The sequence below is a fragment of the Anas acuta genome, chromosome 1, assembly GCF_963932015.1.
Source record: "Anas acuta chromosome 1, bAnaAcu1.1, whole genome shotgun sequence".
NCBI lineage: Eukaryota > Metazoa > Chordata > Aves > Anseriformes > Anatidae > Anas > Anas acuta.
In genome coordinates, this window is record NC_088979.1 from 177,568,415 (window position 1) to 177,595,890 (window position 27,476).

General features: G+C 34.8%; 1 protein-coding gene across 16 annotated transcripts in view; it reads left to right on the top strand.

The window, feature by feature from the left end:
- Window positions 1–27,476, top strand: part of FOXP2 (forkhead box P2) — a 436,541-nt gene that overhangs the window by 303,441 nt on the left and 105,624 nt on the right. For all 16 annotated transcript variants that reach the window (XR_011092013.1, XR_011092014.1, XM_068669521.1 and 13 more), the window contains one exon: window positions 892–981. Coding sequence is in view for 13 of the 16 variants with exons in the window: in XM_068669521.1 (XP_068525622.1) it covers window positions 892–981 (90 nt within the window). In the remaining 3 variants the exon portion in view is untranslated. The remainder of the gene's footprint in view (window positions 1–891; window positions 982–27,476) is intronic.

Below are 27,476 nucleotides of genomic sequence, written 5' to 3' on the forward strand. Positions count from 1 at the left end.
TTTTTTTTTTTTTTTTTTTTTTTCCTATTTCTTAACAAATACTGCTTTATAATACTTGGCATTTTAAAAATAATTTTGTAGGGAAAAATAATGTAGATTAGCCTTCCTTAGTTAAATGATGTGTTTGTTTACATTTCATATGTTTAACTGTATTTTGCTGAGTTGGAATGAAAACATAAAATAAATGAAAACACTTTATATTTTGATTGGGATGCTGTCATCCCGGAGCCTGATCTGATTGGCTGGGGAGTAATTTCTTTGTTCTCTGATTTTCCTAAGAATGCAAATGAAAACCACTCATTTTTATTTGGCATTAAAACTGCACTTTATTTTGTCAAAGGAGAGGTTTCTCCTTGAATTGTAAGTACAAAAAGTGTTTTTAATCTTCAATGAATATCCTTATTAATTCATTTTCAAGATAATCTGATGTTGATTTGTCAAATTTAATTACAGCTTCCGGTAACACTTGAAGTCTACTTGCTTTTGCTTCAAAATTGTAATATGAAAATGCAAATTGAATGATAATTTACATGGGAGTGGGCATTTTAGTTGAACACTCAAAGACAAGTTCCTTGTGGAAATGAGGCTATTGATGCAGTTTATGATTTTTCCTCTTCAAGCACTTTAAACAAATTAACTTTATTTCCTGCAGGATTTCATGTACGTCCATAAATTCTAGTGAAGTCCTATATGTGTACTTTCAGAGGATCTTTTTTATGTTTCAAGTAAAATATATCCAGACTGAAGCCTGAAATCTAGCAAATAGAAATCAGAAGTTGCATTTGTTTGATGGGACTTTTACGTAACATTGAGTAACTTATCTTTTTCTAAGAAAAGGTGGAATTTATTTACTTTTTTTTGTTCTTTTTCTTTTCACTTTTGAACTTTTAGGCACTCCAGGCAGCAAGACAGCTCCTTTTACAGCAACAGACAAGTGGACTGAAGTCACCTAAGGGCACTGATAAACAGAGACCACTGCAGGTTGGTAAAGGATCCTTGCCTTTGGGGCCTCACTTGGAGGGGAGATTGCTGGGCTTGCTCACACATGTGGTGTGCGTGTCTCTGCCTGTGCATTGATGCTGTGTTTGTGCATATTCACGTAAAGCAGATTGTAGATTTGTGTGCTGGTGACTTCCAATTCACAGACAAAATTCGTTACAAACACCTTTTGTGCTTATAGACACTGGAAAGTTCTGTTACAATAAACATGCACATGGACTGAGTTCAATAGCTATGGTATTAATTAATTATTTGTAGATATGTTTCATGATTGGCATGACATTTTTATACTTATGTGGATTAAATTGCAAAACATATCATAAGGATTTGCACTTGGATGCTGTTGGGTTTCAGAAAGTATCAGGGAGAATAAGAGTTCTGTTCAATAATAATTTTAAATGCAATTTGGTAAAACTACATGTACTGTTCATAGACAATGAGCATATTATTCTTTAAAATTTTCTTTTTTTTTTTTCTTTCTTTTTGAGGTTTCAGTTCAATTGTTGCTAATTTAGCATTCCATCTAAAATTGCATTCTGCTGGCAAAACTGTTTCTCTCATTGTACAGAGACCAAATAGGAGTGTTTAACTGCTGAATTACAGTCTATTGCAGACAAAAGATGCACATAAGAGATAATTTTATTGTGTTCAGGAAATAAAAATGCGTAATTCCTACCATTCTCTTCCTCTTCCTTTTCTGGATGAGCCATTATCCTATGGGGATATTGCCTGTTTTCTGATGGAATAACATATTTTTATCTAATTCTTGGTTTTAATAGAGAATAATGGAGGGAGACTTCCAGATACTAGATCGCTTTTCCAATTTTGTGTATAATTCACAGTCTTCTTTTTTGTGTGTGAAATTTCATAAAGTTAGGTGCAGCACACAGTTCTACATTACATACCATTTCTCTTGAAATAGACTTTAAAAATTATATTTATTTGCTCAGAACCTAACAAAAACCTAGGGAGGAAAATGGAGGGGAAAAAAAGAAACAAAGAAAACATTTAAAGTTGGCATCCTGTTATGCTGAACTTCTAGTCCAGTCTGGAGACATAGGGTCCAAGGCCCATCTTAACTTCCTACTCTTCACCTTTGACTTTGCTTTGGCAATATCTTCTAGGCTGAAGACACACAAGAAAAGTAGTCATAAATGCAGCAGCTTAAGATCTATGTAGTTTTTTTAAATTTTCAGGAAGGCAAGTTGTGACCTTGAAATTTTGAATCACAAGGATAATTGGCTTAATGAATAAGATGAATGTAGTTCATTCTGCCAGTTCCTTATTCTGAAAGGCAAGGTCAGCCATAGTAGGGGTGGACAAAGTCCTTCTAGCCTGAGGTCTCTAAACTAGCCAACACTAGATGCTAAGAGAAGCATATGAAACAGGCAAAAATGTTACTGTTTTCCCAGTATATTTTTTCCCAGTGATATGAGCTTACTCTATTCCTCCAACTTGTAAACTGTTCAGGAGCTCCCACCTTCTCTGTTCAAATTCTTCATCCATTCATAAATCTTCTTTTAAAGGCTGAAGAGATTTGGGAGTGCGCTACTTGTGGTAGACATCGATGAAAGGAGAAAAAACCATCTCTGGATACAATGACAGTCACACAGACAGCTCAGATGAGATGGGCAGTCTTGTGTTTTCCTACTTCTAAAGGACTAGAACTGGCTTGATGCCTTATAAATGTCATGGGCTGGTGTATTGAAGAGGTGGCCTGTATTATGTCTTTGCCAGGAAGAGTCAGTGCCTCATGAGTCATATTTGTGAAGCTGGAAGAAGCAAATCAGATAGTTTGCTTTTCAGAATTGTTACATGCTCCCTAAAGCCAAGATTATTGTTCATGTTTCTAACTTTTCCTCCAATGATCAGTATGTGCACAGTGCCTCTCATTAGCCTTGGACACTTCATTTGATTCATTTTTAAAAGAGAGGAAAATGGAATATGCTTCCAGACTTTGGTTTATGTATCAAATACCATGTAAATTCAGGTATGAGTGCAAACTCCATTTAAATTTTCTTCTGTAGTGAAAAGGGTGCATAAAGGTTTGGGAAATGAGTCCTTGGAGCTTTTCTATTTCTGTCTTTTACTGTTACTACAGAGATTTTCATTGTTCATTATGTAGTGGAAATTCACATTTTGAGCATTGTGATGCCTGTTTGACCAAATACTGTAATATGGGTCATAAACTTGTACATTATTATTATTTTATTATGCCAAATATAATGGTAACTTTGGCCAAAATCTCCTAGCAGTAGGAATTGCTAAATGTGTATAAGCAATTTGAGATTTATAAGACAAAAATACTTGTGCTTGTGTTTGTGTTCAAGGAAACAGACTTCTCCCAATATTTTAACGTACTTTAATATTAGGGTATTTCTAATTTCCGCTAATTTAAGACCAATTTACTAATCTGGCAACTGGAGATATGGTAGAACTGTATTACAAATCTATTAAAAACCTTATAAAACTTTTAAAACTAGCTCATACATCTGCAGGCAAATGTGGGTGTTAGGTAATCCTTGCCATTGCAGCTCTCATGTGCTCCATATTTTGACATAAACTATGCTATTGTTTCACATGCCAAAATAATGAAAAATTGTATTAATTTTAGTGGCCATCTTGTTGCATTTGATAGATATGTTGGTGAAAGTAAAATATGGTCTATTTACACATGTTCTCTCTGTTAATTCTGTAATGCATCAAGTATTTTAGTGACCTACAGCACCTACTAGTTAACCAGCAAGTAGAAAGCTTATTGAAAAAACCTTCAAATATGTGTCCACAACTTTGCAAAAAAGGGTGTTGAGTAAGTGGCCAAGTTCTACTGTGCTTTACCACAAGGGATGGTTTTAGAGAACCTCTGGGATTTTTCTAGAAGAATTTGGGTGTTTTTTATATGCTTCTTGTGAAAAATCTTTCTAAATTTACTGCTTGCTTTATGGTCGATTGTAAAAGAGAAATGCTCCAGTTATTTGTTTTAGTTTTTAATACAAAAATTGTTCTTATCTATTAATTTTCCTATATTTTTCAGGGGGTAGAGGTTTATATTTAGATTGTGAGTTAACAGAATACCTGCAAAAATTATCATTTTAGATAGACGCTTATCTTGATCTACTATTACTTCTAATTTACATTTTTCTGGGTTTCAGACTGCAGATGGAATAACCATTAGCATGTCTTATGCAAAACAGGAGAAAAAAAATCCCATCTGACAAGCTTGAGTACCAATTGTAGTAGTGATTTTACTTTCATGTATAGATACCCGAATAAATGTATTTGAGACATGTTTATATATGCTGTTCCTTACGCTGATGCACCAATTGTGCGGATCCAATCAGTACATACATTGGTTAATGACGTATTGCAGAGTAGCTAAGGAGGGTTTGGGATGGGAATTGATGATAGTGTTAATCTTAGTATAATGAGATAATAACATTTACTTTCTTACTCTGTATCCTAAAAAACATATTGCAGTAGTAAGCTTTCCATAGTGCAGGTTGTTGTTTCACAATATTTTTCTTTTCTGGAGAAAGTACAATAGTGGCATGTTGAAGCGAGCTGATTACTTACATGGATTTCACTCCATTTTATCCATTTCCATCGTAGATATACTAAGGAAAATATTACTTTGACTCTTAGAACCTGTAGCTCGTTCTCCTGTGGCAGGAAATAACTGTCCTTATGGCCACTGAAGAATCTACCCTGGGCTGTGACACTGGCAGCTTTGTTGTTCTTGTACTGACACCTGTGAGTTATGACAGTTCATGAGGTTCTTCAACTGGCAGAGCACAAGCATAATTCAAAGTTGAATTTGCTACCACAGGTGTTTATGGTAGGCATTGGAATTATTTCTTTCCATGGTGGTGAGATTCATCTGACCACAGCATACGGCTGTAGGCTGCACAACATAGTGGTTTGGACAGCTAGTTGTAATTGTATTTGTTTTCTCAAAGAGCTATGAAAAGCCTAGCTATTTCTATTCCCTGTAATGCCCTGTAATGAAGTAGTTTATTTTCATAAAGTTAGACTTTGAACTTTATCTTGATAAGAATAAATAGATAATTATCTTTAATCCCATAAGTTAATGTATCTACAATAAACTAGTTAGGTATTTTTTCCTTCATGCCCAGAGATTTGTTGTTTCAACATTAGTTCTAATGGATTCTGTATTCGAATGGCATGTCAGGCAATCATGACTCCTGGAATCAAATGGTTAAGCTCCGTGTGTACCAAGCCTGTTGTATAAATATCATGCTGTATGGAGTGTTGAGTTGTTAAGGTAAGCTTTGTTTATTTAGCATGAGCACTTCACTGGAGTGTAATCATTTGATAAAATTTGGGGAAAGTAAGTATACATTTAAGTTTAATTGCTTAATGTTAACTGCACTAGTGCATAGTGTCAGAACCATGTTTTTTAGAAACAGGTACAGGCAAAATGGAAAAACTTACATTTTCCTAGTAAGTAAAACAGTCTATACCCGAACAAAGTGATCTTTAGCTCAAATTTGACAGAAAATGTTCACCTGGACAAAAAAAATGGAAAAATGGTTTATAATAAAAATCAAATAATTATATGCAAAAACAACAACAACAACAGTATCTATAATATACGTTGTCTGAGATTTGAATAGGTTTTAGGTGGTCATGTGAAAGAGAAGGTAATAGTGGTGGTCATAGGGTGTATTTATATGGTGTAAACTGTGGAGAGCAAAAGGTTAAGGACTGGATTGGGTATTGTGGGTACACACTCTTTTTTTCAGCACTTGGAAAATTTATCATGAAAAGATATTCATAGTCTGTTTTAGTGAACATATCTGCATAGTCTCCTTGCTTCTGTGTTACTCTTTCCTAGTTTGGTCATCTCCCTTTAGATCTGTATTTGAATATGAATTTAAAATTCATTACACATAATAAATTTGCAAATATATCATTAATATTGTAATTTTTAGTTACTTTTTAAAACATACATAAGAAGCTGTTGAGATATAAGAGATCGGGAATGTGGGGAAAAAAGCAAAAAGCACTGATTTTAAATGTTGTCCACTGACTTAGCACACATGGATTACAACTGAAGCATGCATGTGTAATATCATTAAAAAAAATCCCATTTTAAAAACAGCAAAAAAATATTTGTAGATGTAACTTAGATTGAATTTTCTTTACATTATGTTCAATGCAAATAGAAACAAATCCAGCTGGTCTAAAACTCTCTTTCTAAAAACTGTGTTATATATCTCTATTTATCTAATGCTTGCTGCTAAGCCTAGGAAGTAGGAGGATTTTATACATGCTAGAAAGCACTGATTTAGAAAGATGCAAATGCCTAATATATAGTGTAAGAGGAGAGTAGTGATAAACAGTCTTCTTCCCTCTCGAGTATTATTCTGGAGGAAATGTGTGGCCTACATATAAGCAAACATTGAGGCTTGGGGTAAATTAAATTTGGAAGATAGCTACTGGAAAGGCATAAGTCCCATTTTCCCTTGCAAGTCTGTTAGGAGGAATATGCAGTTATCCTCTAAGGTGCAGAAATTTGCATCAGTGATACCCACTGTAAGGACAAGGATAACCCCAAGAGATGGAGAGAAGGCAAGGAGTTATTTTTGGGTGAGGTATGGGGGGAGGGAAAGTAGAAATAGCTATGTTCAAACTTCTAGTGGTATTGAAGACAAGAGGTCCATTTAAGATAGAGGGACAAATACAGTAATAGTAATATTAAAAGGAAATTAAAAAAAAAAAAAGTTGGACAAAACTCATTGATTTACAATGGAAGTGTCTGTAGAATACACTTGCTGGGAGTACCTTATTTATTTGTAGTAAATAAAAATCCAATCCAAAGTCTTCTGTCCTGTCTTTGGCAATTATTCTTACTGTATTTTGTTTTCCTGGTGACAACACATATTTTGCATCTTTTGCCACTTTGCTGTAATAAGTTTCAAGAATAGATTTACTTTAAGTCACTTTTTACTCTTGAAAACTTCCAGTATTAAAAAATAAACCTAAAAAGTGACACTTGTTGGTAACTTCAAGCATAGCTATCATGTTGTGAAAAAGAACCCAATATTTATGTAATTAATTTGTTCTACGTATTTATATCCAGTTTGACTTGTAATGATTTCATTTTTAATTTAAATATCTCTTTTTTGGTTTTCACCTTGAGATATTATTTTTTTCTTAGTAGAGCAGATACTTGTAATTTTTAATGCAACAAAATATTACAGCTAGCCTTTATTATGAGCTTTGTAACGTGGAAAAACGTACTTAGCACTCTTCTAACGGAAGAGGTTGCACAATGGCTTAATTCGTATTTAACTGAAAAAAAAAAAACACCTTTCTAGTGCAGAGATCACATCTTCATCATGAACATATTGTTGCAATATTGTAAAAATTTTGGGAGGCAGGAGAAAGAAGTATTATGCAAGTTGTGTTTACAGGCATTGAATATGCAGAATACTAATTAGGATTACTGTGTTATCGAGGATTTCAGAAGGCATGTTAATATTAAACATATGTCTTTGCAGCAATCTGATGTGTCACTCCATTACAGTCACCTACATCATTATCGTGGCTTTCGTTTCCACCTTTCTCTTGTGTTGATTTTGGTTACTCCTAGAGGACTGGGAGGAGAGGGGAGACGGGGTCACGCTGCACATACTCAGGTTCCTCAGAAAGGCAAAATTTTAGAGAGAGTTCCTAGGCCTTTCCCCTGCAGCTTTTACATAGCAGACCAGCAGACACATCTTTTCCTCATGGTTCAGTCTGCAGTCCATCTCATACGTGGAAATAGTTCTGTGCATGGGATGGATGGGCTGTTTTTCGTATGCTGAACTATAGGAGTCCAAGCCCTATAGAGAAGTGTCTTTGCCTTGCTGGAGCAGCTGGAGAACCCTATCCCCTGCCAGGGTGCATGCACCATTGCTCCTTTCCATGCCTCTGCAGTGATGGGAGAAGGAAGTTTCCTTGAACCAATTCTCCTAGTCCTTGCAGCAGGTCGGATCAGCCTGATTATTAGGCTGATTATTAGGTCAGGCCAGCCCGGCTGGCTCATTGCCCATTGAACAGCTTGTGAAGAGCTCAGAGGGGATGTGTGAATGGTTCCCTTCACAGTGTGAGGCCTGCTCCCAGGCAGGTCCCTAATTATGCCACTTTAGGATCACACCACTGCAGCAAGACTCACTTGATACCCTTGAATTTAAAAAACAAAACAAAATGAAAAAAAAAAAATAACAATAATAAAAAGTAACACATTTGTGTACCTTCATTTAGGAATTCCCAGTGCAGGAAAAAAAACTGAACAAAATATTCTTTTAACACTCTAGCCAGGTGTTGATTTTTAAACTGTTTCTAGCCTCCTTTTTTTTTCCTTCTTCTTTTTTTTTTTTTCCCCCAGAAGGTTTTTTGTTTCAGCAGACAATTATGAAAGTCAAGACAATTTTCAAACAGAATTAAAATTCTGTGACTAAATAGTGAAAAATCTTCAGTCAGTGGCAGCAAATGCACCTTTCCACAGGAACAGCCTGTCTCCCTACATAGACATCCCATACATTCCTTGTGCTTACTTTTACTTTCTGAATTAAATACTTGTTTTGAAAGCCTGTAGTCATTAGACAACATTTGGTAGGATTTTTATTTTTTAGTTTATGTCTTAATTGTCCAATTGCTTTACCAAGCAGGGGAACTTTATTGTTGGTGTGGGGAGCAGGCTAAAGAGGAATATGAATATATGCCAAGATCAATACAAGTATTAATTTCTGTTTATCTTCATTTTGGCTGTATACTCGTAAAATGGAATTAAAATCTTAAAATTGTCCAGATGAACATTCATACACTGTAGTGCTGCAGAAAAAGCATGTGGGTGAACCTGAAGCAGCAATCACACAATGGAGCACATCAGCCCACCCTGTTGGGGAAGGGGATTGTCCAACAATTGCCACTTTGATGTGCTAGATGTTTTCATGCCTTCTTATGCTTCTAATATAATTTTCTTGAGGCAGATAGATGAGGGTGTTATGAAAGAGAATTAATGGTGAAAAATTTACTAAAGACTACTTCAGTGTTTTACTACTTGATTATGTGAAGCTTTGAAAAGCAATTGTACAGTAATAATATGTACAAAGAAAACTGTATGGTGTGCCAACAACATCAATATGCTTCAAGGATCTCACTGCAAACCTGAAGTATAAATGAAGAATGAGATTCTCCTCTAAGTGTTCATAGTAAATGTATTTATTCTGAAAATATGCCTTCAGTAGGATAGAAGAGGCAGCTTTACACAGTGTTGAGGAAAACCAATACAGCAACCCAACACACCAGAAAAAACATCAAAATTAACTCGACACTTGTGGAAAAAATCATTTTCAAATTGGGGCAGCTGTAATTTAACATGCAGATTTGGGCTATAAGTTTGATGCTTAGTAATAATAACATTACCTACTTAAAGAAATATATTTCCTAATATAAGATAGCGTGTGAACTCATGCACAAAGCAGTGTGGGTTTATGCTTTAAAAACAGTTCAGGATCCAATGGAAAGCCTGTTTGAGGGCATGTCTCTGAAACAGAAATAATAATGCAAATTCAGAGGTGGATGGTGATTGAGTTTTGTATATATATATTTTAAAATGTTATAATTAGAAAGTGTTGAATCCATATTCTGAGTGAGGAAGAAAAAAATGCAAATCTGCCATAACAACTGGAAGCATGTGTTTCAGCCATGCAAAAGAAAATAGGAGGGTAGGGATCACAAGAGGGCTGGGCTTTGTGTGAGAAGTAGATATCTTTCAAGAACAGATTTTTAAAAGTAAATTCTAATAAATTTTAGAAACTAAAGTGAAGTACAAGGTCATGTGCTCAAGAGCTTAGAATGAATTCTGCTTTAAACTTATGTTCATCCTTTAAAATGTGAAAGGAAGAGTCCTCTCATTTTGTTGTTTGCTACATTATTTTTGCTGCTGGTGGTATAACATAGATGAGAAAAACAAATGTGCAATCCTAAAGGAATCTAAAAAGGTGTTTCCAATCAAAATAAGAAAGTATTAATACCATTTTGAAAGGTATTTGTGAGACCTTATCTTGTATTGTGGAAGATATGCAAGCCATCTAATATCTGTTTCTTAATTTAGAAACGTGTTCCACATATGATCCGATGAAAGATTCAGGGTTCAAGTACTCTGAATTTCCATGAGGTAACAATCTCTCACAATTTTTACTGTGGATTATAGCTTAGCACATCTGCTATATGCCTCCAGTTAGGCTGTGTAAATTCCATATAAATTCTTTATGATAAGAACTTATGGAAGAACTTAAAGCTCAAGAAGTTTTAATTCAGACTAAATGTGTAGAATGGAAAATTGTGATTGCCCTGTCTGAATAAGCTTTTTTTTTTTTTTTTTTTTTTTTTGTGAGACAAGAAGCAAACTTTGGTAAGGAAGAAGCATCTTTTATACTTCTTAATTACAGTTTTAAACATGAGAACAAAATGTGACACTAAGCATGAGAAAACTATGGGAAAGAAAGTTTTTCACTATTTGGAGAAAAGAGTCTCTGAAACACTGCTCTGGTAGAAGTAATGGAAAGGAGCCATTGCCCCGCATGCACAGTACCTACCTTAAGGGTGAATCTTGGTCAGCTTAGAAAGGTATTTATAATACGAGATGAATTGTTATAATAAAAAAGTTGAAGACTCACAAAACCTCTTCTAGTCCTGTTTTATTTTTATTTTTATTTTTATTATTTTTTTTAATAAGGCCTCATTGAAACCAACAGCAAAATTCTAGAGAACAGAATAATATCCTGATTTTTAATAAACAAATTACACCAAATCAACATGTTCATTTGAAAAATATTTTATTGCCTCTAAAAATTAAAACAAATACAGGAGATTCCTTAAAGGATGTAGCAGTTGATTATTTTTTCAAAAGCCAGCTTTATTTCCTATATATTTATGGCCTGTTTCATGAACAGAAAGCTCTGATGAGTAGATGGTAAATTTCATTTACTAAAATACAGATTACATACACAATATTTCATCTATTTAAATCCACTCTCAGTAAATGACCATTTGGGATACTTTAAATCTCACTTGTCAGATCACAACAAATAATGGTGATTTATATGAACCTATTCCAAATAGCTGTATCTCACATTATTTTATATAGTCTAGATTTTTTCAAGCTATTAGATACAAAAAATGCATTGACTTCATAAAGTAAATGAACTTCATTTCTTTCATTTACTCATTTCAATCATTTACTTCAGTAAGTAAAATGATACAAGAAATACCTAATAACTAATAAGCATGGGCAGTTTTAATTAGAAGGCATTCATTTTAAAATTAATATGCTTTTCTCTATAATAAGTACACTGAAGAAAGTGGCACAATTTAAATATATATGTATTATTCCCCAAATACAAAATTTTCTAATGTTTTTGAGTATTTATAGTGTTGAGGTGATTGTCTCACAGTACCTGAGAATACAGTGGATTAGTCTAACAGCCTACTGATGAGATCATTATTATTGCAACCATTTTAGGGCCTGGCAAATAATATGATCCAACAAGTCTCAGAGCCAAGATTAAGAGAGGGGCATGTTGGGAAAGTCATAGTAATTTAGCATCTTGCAAAGTAGTTTAGTCTAGGAAAATGTTTGTTTTGGGTGGGGAATACTTTTATAGAGTTCTCTGAGTGATTATTTAATCACTGTAATTTGACTGGGTTGTTACAGTTTGTATTGTAACCATACCTCTGGAAACAACTAATTATGATTTTGTGTATGGTTCTTTCGAATATTTGTAGTTAATGAACATAAGTGATATTGTATCAGAGTTAATTCTTGTAATAAATAATGTCCTTAAATACATCCAGAGATAATATTGTATCAATAGCTGTTAAGACTGAAATTCCTGTCTCACTTGGGGTTCAGTAAGATTGTTCAAGATAAATTAAAATGGCAAAATTTGCCAATTGTGTATAATGCTTGGACTATCAATATAAAATGGACTGTCACTGAAAAATACTTAGCATATTTTGTTGTGCACATTTGAAGATTTTTTTTGACTATAAGTGTAGTAAGAAGGAATTTACTGGAAGTATTTTTGAAATGATTGACTACAGTAATGGCACCATCTGTAAAATAAATTTTAGTGTAATGAAAACCCACAAAAAAAAGATTAGATTATGCTTTTATTACATGCAGAATTGATTAGCTCCCCTTAAGTGAAAACTCAAAATCACAGAATGATTGTGGTTAGAAGGGATCTCTGCAGGCCATCTGGTCCAACCCCCTACTCAAGCAGCAACATCTATAACAGATTTCCCAGGAAAACTTTTGAAGATCTCCACATAGGGAGACTCCACAACCTCCATCACCCACATAGTGAAGGAGTGCTTCCTAATATTCAGATGAAACTTCTTATATGCCGGTTTGTGCCCCTTGCCTCTTGCCCTGTCACTGGACACAACTGGAAAGAGCCTAACTCCATCCTCTCTACACCCTCTTTTCAAGTATTTATACAGAATGATAAGATCCCCCTGAACTTTCCATTCTTCAGGATGAACCAGCCTTTCCCAGTCTCTCCCAGCTCTCTTGACCTCTCTTCATAGGAGAGGTGCTGCAGTCCCTTGATAATCTCATGGCCCTCTACCAGACTCTTTACAATATGCCCATGTCTCTGCTGTACTGAGGGGCCCAGAATTGACACAGTACTTGCAGGTACTTTGAATGACTTTAGTGACAAGTCGCATTGAACCCTGTCTTGTATGTGAGTTAGGATCTGATGTATCAGAGAAGTTGATGCAACAAACTATTTACATAGAAATTTCTTGATTAAACGTCTGTGATTGTCTCAGTTTAGGAGTAACAGAATCCTATTTCAGTGAAGATTCCTTTTTATTCAAATCACTTCTTTTCCCAGTGAAACTGTCAACAGGAATTCTAAAATGATTTTGAAAATGTTTCTTTTACGTGACAGATGTTTTCTATTTTCCTTTTTTTTGTTTGTTTGGTTTGGTTTGGTTTGTTTGTTTGTTTTGTCCTTTAGAGAGTAAACATCATTAGCACTGAGTCTTTAGAATGCTGCTGTAACAGTATTCAACAGTGCAGCAAGTAGATCTTTCCACTTCAGTTCTGAAAGATTTAAGTATTGTGATTTTCATTGTGTTATGTATCAATTTGGTCTTGCTATTAATTATTTATTAAAATGTAAATGACAGAAGAAGGATATCTTTTATAAAATCATAAGTGGTGTGTTTTCTGTCTTAGAGAAAAAACAATGAGGAAAGGAACTGTCAGTTTTGACAAATAGTGCTCTAGACAGTTGTCTTGACTAGCAGTCCACAGCCAAAATAACTTCTATTTTTAAACTTAAAATGCATTAGATTATGCAACTATCATCCTCAGTATTAATTTCATTGTTAGGATGAAACTTTGATTCTTCACATTTTCAATATTTTTTTAATTTTTGTAGTTAGGTATTTGTCTACCTTTTTTTTTTTTTTTTTTGAATACTGTAGTAAAGCATTATGTTAGATATTTGGACCTTCTTATATTAATAACTTCACAAAATTTTAATGTGCATCACATTTCCAGAGATGTTGTGTGTATTCTGGCAGGGGTAACAAAGTGCAAGAAGGGAAAAGGAACAGCTGAGAGACACAGAGACATGCATCATTGACAGACCCATTGAAGTGGGACTGAACAGCAGGCAGCAAGTTTATACTCATACATCTTTGAGTTTATTTCATGCCCAACTGTGTGAGCACAAGGTATAGACGTATATTATTTATACTTTTCAGAGAATACCAAAATCCATTGGCTCAAGCTTTGAATAATACTGAGTAAAGGAGAAGGAGATATGATCCGTAGAGATCCCAAGATATCTCTACTCTTTTATCATCCCTTCAGCTTTCTAGTCCATCTTTTGTGTTTTATTATTGCAGGGTTACCTTTTAGCTATAGTTACAAGTGGTGATTTTTCGTAGGACATAATTGTTCCCTTGCAGTTCAAGGAGTAAAAGACATGAACTTAATCTAAAAGAATGATGTAACAGTATATAGCCAAGCTCTGGAACCCTGTGCTGCAAAATGTTGTGGATGCTAAACACTTACATTGGCCCAAAAGCAAGTGAAAAATTAATGGAAGAAAAATCCATTAAAGGTTTCCTAAATACAAAATGCAAATTTCTTATTTTCATAGTCTCTAAATCCAAATATAGTATGGGGATTGTCTGAGAAAGTGTTACTACATAAGTATGTTACTATGTTCTTTTATTCTTCTCTGGGAATGGAGTATTGAATACTGTCAGAGGCTGTCCATCAGGCTAAATCATCATTTGGTCTAATCCAGTATGACATACTATCTTTTCAACCAGATTCTAGAAAACAACATATTTTCCTTCTGAAGACTTGATTTTGGCCATCCAAGTGAACCTGACTTTCCTCCAAGAAAATGTTGGTTCTACCAGCCAACTTCAAAGTTTACAAATCACAGTCCATAGGATTTAGCACAACTGCTTTTAGTCGTGCTTTGAAGAAGGTTTTTTACAGGAAAAGTATCTAACCTTTTCCAACATCTTAAGAAACACTTCTTTTTTTTTTTGTGACACAACACTGACATTGGGATAACATAGAATGCATTTTGCTACCCATAATTACTTTTCATTGTGGTGGAAAAGTTGGATTAATCTGATTAAGCTCAAGCAAAATAATTGGATGCCCAACTGATACCAAGTTCCTTAGACACTTGCTAACACCACAGAGTCAATCAGATGCTTGATGTGTTTGGATCTGACAGTGCTCCAGAAGGGACCTTCCAAACAGGAAAAGATATACCTAAATTGCCTTGCTACCTGACTTTCCCATAAGACTGCTGCTGTATCATTATTTTGATTATGCAGGCAATGAAACCCATTCCTCTTTCTTGATTCCTGTTTATATGCATAGGACTGCAATGTAACTCCCACTGTATAAAAAAAGGATCTTTCAAATTTCATGTCTTTAATTCCTGTTCAAATTAAGCCACAACTAGGAAAAAAAAAAAAAAAAAAAAGTATGGCTACCTTCTGTTAAGGAAAATATGAAGTCCTTTATAGCAAACACAGTTAAGAACTTTACATGGCATATGGGTTACAAAGTGTTGTTGATCCTAGTTGTTTACCATAAAGGAATATAAAGTTCATTGGTAAAATTTTGTACTCAAGCCAATGATTTACATTTGTCATTGTATGTCAAATGTAGTTCTCCCTAACATTAAAGCAAATTTTCTTGATATTTAAAGTAATTTTTTATGAGATTAAAATAGACTGATTCATTTAGGAGTAGACATGTAATAGACATACAGAAACGTAGTAGACATTTTCAGGCTTCTTTATGATGAGGTAAAAAGGAACAGTCTAAAAGTTTAGAAAGGATGGGATGGGATGGGATGGGACGGGACGGGACGGGACGGGACGGGACAGAATAGTTCAGTTGGAAGTAACCCATCAAGTCCAACTACCTGACCACTTCAGAGCTTAACATTGTCAAGGACATTATCCAGATGCCTCTTGAACACTGACAGGAATATAAATTTGCAATTAGCAGAATTTTCATTCATTTATTTGCCTTATTTATGTAGCTAAAAGTTTTACGAAAGATGGTGATACATTGTTCCAGTAAAGAAAATTTCATGGAGGACTGCTTCGTAAAGAAATGTCTCATTTTTCATACATGTCACTTCTGGGTGTCTTCTCTGTTGTCTGACATATCAGATGGTCATCATTTTCCCTCATTCTCCTTTCTTTCAGAGTAAGCATAGACAGGACCATTGAAAAACTGAAAACATGTAATATTCCTTCTCTTAGTGGTCGTTTAGGAAAGGGCTCATTTTTTTTTTGATTCTCCAGAGATCCGTCACTTTCTAATGCATGTTCAGATATAAAAAATAGTGGCAGAGCCCCCATAAATCCTGAATGGTTCTCTTCAAAAATTCCTATTAAAATGCAGTAAATTATTTCATGTTTAAGAGTATCTGTAACATTTTAAGATACAAATAGTCACAACATTAATATCATTTTTTTTTTTTTATGAAATCAAGCTATATAATCCTGGAAATTAAGAGTGTTAGGTCAGAGGTTGGACTCGATGATCTTGAGGTCTCTTCCAACCTAGACAATTCTGTGATTCTGTGATTCTGTAATTAGATTTAGAAAATTTAAAAACAATTTAATATACTGAGTTTCTCAAACATATTTGACCCTGTAGTAAAGTGATGCAAAGAAAAAAAAAAAAAGAACAGTCATTAAAAATCAGTTTGCACTAGTTTGGGTCTACAAATGCTAGCATATTTTAATATGAACAACATTAACATTTTAAATAAAAAAGTTAATTAACATTATCTTTGACATGGTATCTCAGGAGGAAATTTGGCAGAACAAAGAGTAAAAGCTAGAGGTATAGAGCTATATCTATTTTGATGCAGTGCAAGCCATCTGCAACCCAAGAAACTCAGTGAAAACAAGACCAAGACATATTGCTGACATGGGAGATGCTACTTGGGCTCAGTCCTCATATAGGACTGTGTTTAACTCCATAAGCAAGATCACTGAGTACGCATAGTAGCCAATTTGTGGCATAAGTTACACCTCAGAACTTCAATTGTGAGTCAATGGAGTTCGTTAGAGTCAGTACATTGTCCTTGATATTGCATAAACATTTATTTGATCCAGATACTCACGATCTTTCCAGCAGCATAATGAGGTGTCAACACTTGCACTCAGCCAAGGAGTATGAGACTACTTTTAGGTAAAACAAACAAACAAACCAACAATGAGACTTCTGGAGACACCAGCAGTACTACTACTATGAGTTGTCTTCTTTTCTGAAGACATCTTCTAGACAGTGTTGCTTTCCTGCTGGGATGCGTTGTCTACGAGATGGTTATTTGGTTCTGTTTGGATGTCATCCCAGGACAGGAGGTGAGATGAGAAATGAAGCAGAAAAACACTGTAGAATCTTGTATATTTAATTCAATATGCAGTTGAGCTTTTGTTGTTGTTATGGTGGTGGTAGTGGTGAAGATTGTGTGTTTCTGGATATACTGTGTTGATAATTAATATACCAAGTATGCATTTAAAAATGATTATTCAATGTAAGAGGAAACCTTCCATATGCTTGAACTCACTGTAAACAATTGTGTATGCTAGAGAGATACAATACTAGAGACATCTGTCCCCCTCTTCCTTTGATAAGAGTGTTTCTCATTGTGAAAACTTATAAAGGGAACTGAAGACATCATCAGAAAGAATGGCTGCTTTTGTAAACCCAGTGCAAAAGTGCATTCACAAAATCTGCAGCAATTGCTTTCAAGAATGGTCTGAGCTTTAAATGAGATTACAGCTTTGTATTGGGGAAAAGGAAGTCTGAAGAAATTGATGTATGTATCATTTTGTATCATTTGATGCATCACCATTTTTTAGTGTAGTATTAAAAGATTCTCAATGTATTGGGCATGTTATCCAGCTTCTGTATGTTATTTTATTGGCAGAATTATTTGTAACTGTGTTTGATAAGATTTTTGTCTCTCTCTCTCTTTTTTTTTTTTTTTAAATTGTTATTTAGCGGAATTTTGGTTTCTAGTAATATCTAATATTAGGTGGGTCTCTGTTCTGAAACTGAGTATGTTTCAGATAGTAGCAACAAGGATGGTACATCAGGGGTGTACAAACTTTGATTTAATGTTCTTGAGCTGTTTAACTTTTTTCTATCCTCCCTCTCCCCCCTTTCTTCCCCTGTAAGTATACGTTTCAATGATTTATGTGTTATATCAATATAAATATAGTTGAAATGTTTATCTGGTTGGATAGGTATGCAGGAAACAGTAAATGCTTGCACTTTGTTCTGGTGCATCAGCACAGAGGGTTGGAGAGTCATTTGATTTCACTTGGGGAGTATTTCTTAGTGTGCTTTCTTTATTAGTTTTCTGGCCTATAGTTCCCTATTTTTCTGATGGTTATGATCCCCACTTTTTTGTGTTGTTTGGCTAGGACTGGTTGATGAAACTTTAGGCTGGTACCATGTTCTTTGCTACACTGAAAGAATCATCAGAAAGTACAATATTATCTCTGTTTATTTTTTTATATAAAACCTGTTGTATATTTTTTGGTAGTTAGTATATAAGGGCTGGTGTATCATGTCCCAGAGCTGTTGTGACTAGACCATGATTCAGTGATGGGATGCATATGGGATTGTTCAAAGCTGTTTCTATAAATCGTAAGTTTATTCTGATAAGCATTTTAGATCCAGCACAACATTTGAGCCTTGGTCCTGGCCCAAAAGGATGTCTTATCCTAAATCTTTGTTCTGAAGCACAGAAAAGCCTCCTCTAGTTTTACTAAATCAATTTGAAGTTGTATTCAACACCCTAGACAGCACATGGGCTGTAATGGGCTGTTTCTTTTTTCTTGTGGAGGTTATGGAAAGAAGAGCCTTGGGTTCTATGTTTGTGCTTCTGATTATTCAGTGAATAAGAACTTAGCATTAGAATTAGAATTTAGCATTTTGTATTTGGTATTATCCTGCATGATCATCCCTGTATCACCCATGGGTGATGTATTCAGCTATTTCCCACATGTGCTGCCTTTCCCATTACAGAATGGGGCCTAATGACAGCCAGAATACATAGGAAGAGAGTCAATGTATTAAATTACTCAATTATTTCATGTTTATATATCAAAAGAGGACTAGCATACATGTAGGAAGAATGTTTCATTAGTGTGAACTGTCATTTTGAATTACTCAGTCAACTGTCTTTTTGTTGTTCCTTTTATGCTGCTGGTACAAAACAAAGAAATTTCTAAAAAGTGGAAAGCACTGAATTTGAAAGAACATGAAGTGGTGGCCATTTAGTCTTTTTTTGCTAACAACATGAGAATTCCATTTGTCAGTCTTTTATTGTATTGTATGTTAACTGTACATATGTTTTTAACATCCTTCACAGGATGCATATCTACTGTAATAAGTTGCAAAATGTAGAGTTTCTATATGTTGTTTATCTGCTTGTGAAAATGAAATTCTCCTTGTTATAGGAAAAAAAAGTAAAACAACAACAACAACAAATTATTTTAGCCTTTATATGTTATTTCTGATGAATATAAATTATATAACCTGAAAGCATATTTTTATGGGCTCATTTAAATTCAAAACAAACATGCAAACAGAACAAAACAAAAACTTGCTGTGAAAGGTTAGTGTATTTACATGGCTCTATGGCATATTCAGATTATGTGGAGTGATTTGTTCTGCAGCTGCCTCAAATTAAGAACAGGTGTAGAAGGCAGATTATGCAAATACTCATATTAATGTAATTGTCAAATTGGTGTGTTTATCATTGTGCCTTTAAAGAGTAGACTATACTCTTATTTTACATGTAAATTAGCTTTATTCTTGAGAGCTACTATTGGATAATGAGCTTATAAATGAGAAATTTCTAGCATATGGTGAAACATTTCTAAAATGTGACATTTTCTTGTGTTGCCATTTATTTTATATATATTGTATAAACATACTAAAATCTGCTTTGTTTCCTTTAGAAAACTATATCAATGATATAGTTTTAAAATACAGTTCATGGACTAATGAACCTATATTTCTTTCAGTTTTCATGCTGAGTTCATGCAACCATTAGTAGCACAACTTTTGATTTCCTTCATATTTACAAACCTTCATGGGCTTCATTGCTCTTTTGCTTTAAATCCAGAAGAAATACACATTAGAGGGAGAATTGTGTTCATTTGAAATTGCTTTTTTACTCTCTAAAACATTCTGTATTTAAACAACCAAAAATAAGGTTTCAGATTTTAAGTATACATTTTTAAATGTTATTTACCTCATGTTGCTAGTATGCATAGATTTATTAACGATTAGCTGAGCTTTGTGATATTTTTAGATCACAGAGATTTCGTATCAAAGGATGTTTAAAATTTAAAAAAGGGTATGAGAACTTTTAATTTACTTTCTTAATTCTAGGAGTTATTTACTAATATGGATTTAGTTAAGAAAACTTATCCATTATAAAGTTCAAGCACTACGATTCAGAGGTTTGGTGTGTTTTCTTAATTATATCTTTTGCTTGTAACCTTGATTAATAGTAATTTAAAGTCTGTTAAAAGAAAGTTCTATATACTAGCTTTTTAATATGCATATATGCGTGCATATGGATGCCAATTTTATATATACCGTTGCTGAAGTAGATTGAATATTTTAACCTGAGTCTTATGTACTGTGTGGGATGCTCTGCACTGGAAGGCTGAGCAGAACAGTTGGGCAAGTCTGTGCTCCTCAGGAAGCAGCAGCTAAGGGCACTGGCTGCCAACAGCTGGCTACAGGGCAAACAAGATTAGAACAAGGTCTTTCTGCTCTTTTGTTTCATATGGTCATAGCACAGGTGAGCTCTACTACTTATTTCTAAGAACAAAAAGAAAATTCTGTTTTGCTTTTGGATATATTCCAGAAAAGAAAGGTAAAAAAAGAGCATAGTTACTGGTTTCAGGGTTCAACCCGGAGGCATCAAATTTCTTCCTATTCTTTATCCTCTCAAGTGGTAACTACATGAGAACAACCTAAAAATGTGAGCAACAGGTTTACAGAAGACGTCTATTAATTCGTTAGAGATCTTTTCTCTAAATCTTCTTCAAGAAAGGACAGAACAGCAACAATTGTATTTTTCAGGTGTTGCTTCTTTAGGATTTTTTTTTTTTTAAGATTGCATTGATTTTGACTGTGCTTATCTTAACTGATAAGTGTTTTCTTTACAGCCTGTTACCTACTTATGAAATCTTTCATTCAGTTAGTAACACTATCTTAATACAATGAAAACAGTCTATTTAAGAAAGAAGAATTTGGCAGAAACTTTACTATGTAAGCTGAAGACGATAAATCTTTTATATAGGGGTAGAATGACTATAATTTTACAGTACAGCCATCAACCAGATAAAATTGCAATCTCTTTTTCTAATCAATTTGAATCATATGCATCATTTCAGTAGGATGTTATTGTGGCATTAATTATCTTTGCATTTAGAAAATCTTTTACTTCCACTTGATTACTTGTCATTGAAGATGTTTGCATGCAGAAATGTCAGTCAAAGCTATATAATGTAGGTACTTTCCAGTATCACGTAATATCACTGTTGTTACACTTTCTAGGTCAGAAATAATCTAAGACACAAGATGGAGGTGGTTGCACAAAGAAGGTGCACTCTCAGTTACTGGAGAAATGGATGATTCCATCACTTTTAACGCTGCTTTAAAACAGCTAGAAATCTGGCCCAAGCTATCTTGTCTTTATTAAATTGCTCACAGACCTCAATGGGAAGTCTTTTGAGGTTAAAAAAAAAGAAAGGCAGAAAACTGTGCAAAGAACAAATGAAAAGACAAAAAAAAAAAAAAAAAAGCCTTCTGGTCATGCCTATGACTTATTCCTTTTTAACACTTTTTGTACCATGTAATTGATGCTTATTTGCAGTTATTTCTTCCTTCTTTCTTTCTTTCTTGGGAGGAGGGAGAATGGTAATTATTTTAGGCTAGGTAATGACTTCTCTATTATTTTGTTAAATATATGGATTTTCTGACCACAAACTTTGGAAAATAATTAAGGAATTCGAACAGATGAGTTTTTCATAAGACTTTTGATGCCTAGAATAAGAGAATAAGTTTCCTCCATTGCCTTGGTCTTCTACGTGCTGTGTATGTGTTAGAGCTTTAAGCATGCCTTTGGTTTTATTGCCCTCCCTGCAGGGAGCCAGTGTGACGAACCTGCCTCACTTTTATTATTGGAGGAGTTCGTTAAGTTATTTAAGGACGGCAGGCACAATTCTTCCGTTTTTATGTCCCTGTTCCTCTCTGTAATAGCAGCTGTGAATTTGGTATTAAACATACTGATTTCAAATAAAAAGATCATTTTGTTTTACTTTAAATATATATATATATATATATTTATATATAAATATATATTATATATTTTTTATATTTATATACTATAGATAAATAAATATAAATATAAATAGATATATATTTAAAGAGAACTACCTTAGTAGTGTTTATTGTCTTTAATATACACACATTGAAGGCAGCAATTTGTGGAGTACCATCAATTTCCTGAGCGATGCAGAAAATCCTATAGTAAATAGAACTGGGTCTGAGTATGCTTGCATCTCATCGTTACCATAGTAGCCCCCTAAATCTGGACAGTTGTTATTTACATGCACAGGCCATGTGGTATGGTTTCTCTTTTATATAAACTTTGATTTGGGGAGTAGAGGAGGGTTTCCCTTTTATTACACCATTAGAGGTTGGCATTACCTCAAAAGAGGACATCAGCTGACTTGCACAGATACTGGTAGGTGCATCAGTTTTGCTGTTACCAGTTAATCTTTCTTGCTTACTCACACAAAATTAAATCGGTCACCAAGTTGGAGCCAGGAAGAATCTGATGCTCAGCTTGGCCTGGCAAGGACCCTTAGGAGTCTCGTGCTTTTCTCTGCAGTAGAAAATCACTCACGTAGTCCAAAACTAATAAATAGATTATTTGACATTGCTGAAAATACCCTACCAAAAAAAGATATAACTGCTTTGATGACTCTTGCACTCTTCTTGTAGTATATCATAGCTGTAGTCCTGAAGGAAGTCTACAGATTGTAATAATGCCTTACGAAATGTGAAACAGACATTTTATCGATTTATCTACAGTGTAGTTATATTGCCTTTAATTATGGAACTAGGCCCCACAACATAGCATTTATCTAACAACCTATAGCTGTGTATTCCTGAAGTATTAACTATCTGGGAAATAAATTTTCAATGCCTTAAAAATGAATGGTACGGACCTCTAATGGATTAAAATTAAAAGATGTAGTGCAAAGTCAGGCAACTTATTATGTACTTTTTATTAATCATTCATTATTCTTCATGGAAGTCTGCTGATTAGAAGATGTACAGCATTCATTCATATTGATAGATACGTATGAACAGATTTTATTTCTTTCTGGAATGACAACTTAGTTGGTATCATTTCCCTTAATGCTATTTTTCTTTAGATCAGAGAATAAGATTGATGATTTTGGTTATGCAGGCCATGCTATTTTCATTCAATTCAAGTCTTTTCCTGTGCCTATCAAGATCTCCTTTCTGTGTCTTATTAAGGGATCACTATATTGTCATCCTTTTATCTTCTTGGGATAGCAGTATTTGCATTGCTATTCTTTTTTCAGTAAAACAGAAAGGAAAAAAAAAAGGCCACAAGCTCAGCCAAAGCTGAGGCCACTGTCACCCCAGGCATTAGTCAGCAAAATGGCTCAGGTAGCAAAGCAGTCGTACATCTTCTCTTCCCTGCTCAGTAGTAGGAGCTCTAAATCAATAAATTTGAAATTATTACAAATCAATGCACTATGCAACTTTGTCTGCAATTCACTGTCTAAACTGAATTCTGTTTTGCATTACCTTGTAAAGAATATGCTTGGTTACAGTACAAAATGTTCCTATTTTAGGACTTCAAAGTTCTAAGTACAATCACAGATTTGTTCTTTAAAATGTACCTTCTCTGTCAAAAGCATTTGTTGTTGTTGTTTCTTTTTTTCCCATTGAAAAGTCTAATCTTAGGGCCAGATTTCCAGAAGAGTTGAGCAGCCAGGACTCCACTGATGTCAGCGTAAGCTGCAGCTGCTTTGCACCTCTACAAATGAGACTCTTAAGTGTTTGGGAAAATTCAGATCTGCAAATTAGTCTAAACAAAAGGCATTTTTCTACACAGACTTCATCAGTTTTATTCTGATTTATCAGGCATATTTTGTCTTTTTCTAGATGAGCAGCTAAGATTCTTCTTTTTTTTTTTTTTTTCATTTATGTTGTATACCGTGAATTAACAATTTTTGAAAACTGCTGGATACTTTGCCAAATCATTCTAAAATTGTGTGGCGTGTTTTGATTTTAACCAAAGTTACAGCTGCAGAGCTGTAAAGCAGTCAGTTTCCCTTATTATGACTAGTTCTACAACTTGTACTGTTTTAAATTGCCTGCAATTAGCATATTTCAACCTTATTTTTAGGTTTAAATTGCAGTGTGAGAGTGTACTCTCCTCTTAGCTAATTAGTGCTATCAAGGAACAGTAGGTTACCTCATTAGTACCATGTGCATTTAATTAAAGAAGAGAAAATTGGAGTTAACCTCATAGTTAATATTTTCACAGAGTGCTACAATGCCAACACCTTCAATTGGAGTCACACCCCTGTGTATCTAATTATTCACTGGTGCCAAATAAGGTTAGCATGGATACCGCCATGCTGTTGACAAAATAATTTAGATGGAAATCTGTTTTCTGGTTTCTGAGATGAAGTACCAGTTATTTTCATTTCACTACATTGGGGTCACAAGATAGTTCCCACCCACTCTTTTATATTCACACCAGACCTATGAAAGGAGAAGGACTCATGAAGTACTTAATCTCAGACAAGCAATCTGTAGTCTTCATCACTGCAGGAATCATGGCAATCTGAACATAACCATTTTAGTTTGGCTACCAGTATTGTAGAAACCAGTAGTTATATTCTACCAGTTGAAAGAATCACAAACCAATAGAACTAGAGTACAGATTTCTTCCCTTGGTAAATGTGCTCAGATTTTGTTATGTCTCACTTGGCAATAGAGTTTTCTTTTCCACCATGAGTGTAGAAAGCAGGTAATGCTACTTGGAAAACTTCTAGAGGGCTTGATCTAATATGGAGTTATCAGCTCCAATCCAGGCACTGTACTTTGTGTCTATTTCCAGAGAGAACGATGTTATTGGGATGTAAAACATGCAATGTTTTTGAAAGCAAAACAAAATGGAACAATACTTTTTTCATTAATCTGTGATATTGGTGGTTGAGCATGCCTTTCCTAGTCTGTTATAATACAAGTTTAATCCCTGTATATAAATTCTGTGTTTCATTTTGTGTTAGGATGGCAGCATGGTGTGCTGGATGCCCAGAACTGAATTCTCTCACAGCATCCATGTAGCATTAGTTTAACATGTTCTTTAAGATACGCTTAATTTTAAACATAGGAATATTCCCATTACTGATGTGATAGGGATTTAAATATGTCCTGGAATGTTTTGTGTGATAAAGATCATCTTATTTTTCACTTAGCTTGCCTGGAGCTGAAGGGCTCAAAGTCAGATACTTTCTAAGGGGATTTGTCTTCTGAATATTGATGTCCAGTGCTGCTAATATGAAAAATAAATTTGATCAAGCCATCTATAAGCTCTGTGACTTGTTTTTCCCATCTGTAAAGTGGAAATGCCTATATTTCATGGGTGAAGGTGACCTGAGTACAAATGAATTATTTTTGCACAATACTTGAGTACTTCAGTAGTACAATACTGCTTTGTACTAAAATGTACTGGTGCCAAATCACATTTGTATGAAGTATATTGATTAGATCTAAAGTATGATGATAGCATTAATCCCAGACATAAGTGCAGACTGTGAGAAGAACTCACTAACAGCAGAGTGGGACTGCAGAGTAGGACTTGGGGGTTCTGGTGGACAAAAAGCTTGACATGAGCCAGCAGTCCGTGTTAGCAGCCCAGAAGGCCAACTGCATCCTGGGCTGCATCCACAGCGGTGTGACCAGCAGGGTGAGGGACATGATTGGTCCTCTCTACTCTGCCCTTCTGAGGCCCCACCTGGAGTGTTGAGTCCAGGTCTGGGACCCCCAGCACAAGAAGGATGTGATCTGTTAGAGTGGGTCCAGAGGAGAGCCATGAGGATGGTCAGAGGGCTGGAGCACTTCTCCTACGAAGACAGGCTGAGGGAGTTGGAGTTGTTCAGACTGCAGAAGAGAAGGCTCCAGGGTGAACCTATTGCAGCCTTCCAGTACTTAAAGGGGACTTAAAAAAGGAGAGCGACTTTTTACATGGGCAGGTAGTAATAGGACAATGGGGAATGGTTTCAAACTAAAAGAGGGGAGACTTAGATTATAATTTAGGAGGAAATTCTTCTCTTAGAGGGTGGTGAGGTACTGGAATGGGTTGCCTAGAGAAGATGTGGATGGTTATCTCTGGAGGTTACGAAGCCCTAGGCAACCTGATCTAGTGGGTGGCATCCCTGCCCATGGAAGGGGGTGTGGAGCTAAGTGATCTTTAAGGTCCCTTCCAACCCAAGTTGTTCTGTGATTCAGTGATACTTCCTGCTGAAGTATTTTGTTGTAGTTGTTGTTTGTTTGTTTTAAATTTGTTTACAGTAAACCTCATACTAAATCAAACACTTTCTTGTCTATTCTTTTAGATTACTTCACTCATGTGTTTACATTGGCACATGGGTGCTTTAAATAGCCACTTTACAAGCTTACTTATAACCAACCACTTTGACATTTAGCACTGCTGTTCAAATGAAAATAATGGCTGACCTTTTTAATTTTTTTTTCTGTTTTGTTTTACACTGAAGTGGAAAAGAGGCTCTTCAAACACTGTGCTTTTCCCATATTAGCTTTCCAAACTGCTGATGATTCAGGATCTATTGTAAATTTAAAGGAATCAGTTGGATGGAATGGTGCGGTGGAAGTCTGGTGTCAGTCAATTTAACAGTAGGATGAAATTTCCCTGTGAATACTGACCTCAGTATTCACTAAACTATTACATGTGTTTTGTATATAGCTGCTATTAAAATGTGGAATTATAAATAGAACCACTTACCCATTTTTTGTTGGTGGTGGTGTGTTTTTTTTTTTTTTTTTTTTTTAAGTAGAAATGTTGGTATATTAACTTTATAAAGCCTCTTTAACTATAAAGGTGTGTTTGAAAAGAAATTAAGCAACTTTCATTGTTTTCTAAGTTAGCACCTGTAAGAGAGACTTCAGATTACAAAAATAATTGAAAAATAAAAGAAGAATGGGCTTTTCGGTCCTCCACATTTGCTTGAAGTAAACTATGTGAAAACATGCAGCCTCTGCAAGCCTGTGGCCTGACTTCAGTCTCTTTCTTTATGTAAAGGAACAGAGGCACTGGTTTTGTTTGTGCTGCAGAGAAAACTGCAGCTCAGATTACTGCCCTTTGTGGTATCATCATCATCTCTGAAAGATCTCAGCCAGCTCTGTCAACAAAAATCAGGTAATAAAGGCACATGGTGAAGAGCCAATGATTTGGTTTGGGTTTGGTTTTAGTACTTTGAATCTCAGCAAGTCTAGTGGCTGGTAAACATGCATACAAATATGTAGACCACAAATCAAACTAACAAATATATCATTTTATACACATTTCCAGAGCTTGGGTCTACATAAAAGAAAAATCTTAATCAGAACTTTCAGATGGATAGCTTTTCAAAGAATCCAGATCATTTATTGTAGCATCTTTGACAGTCTGTTACTGCTGTTTGGTGTTGCCTGTCTGTGTAGAGACTGACTTAGTTCCCTGACTTAGTTCCCTTAGTAGAGACTTCTTAGACTTTTGAGATTTAGTAGATTTTTT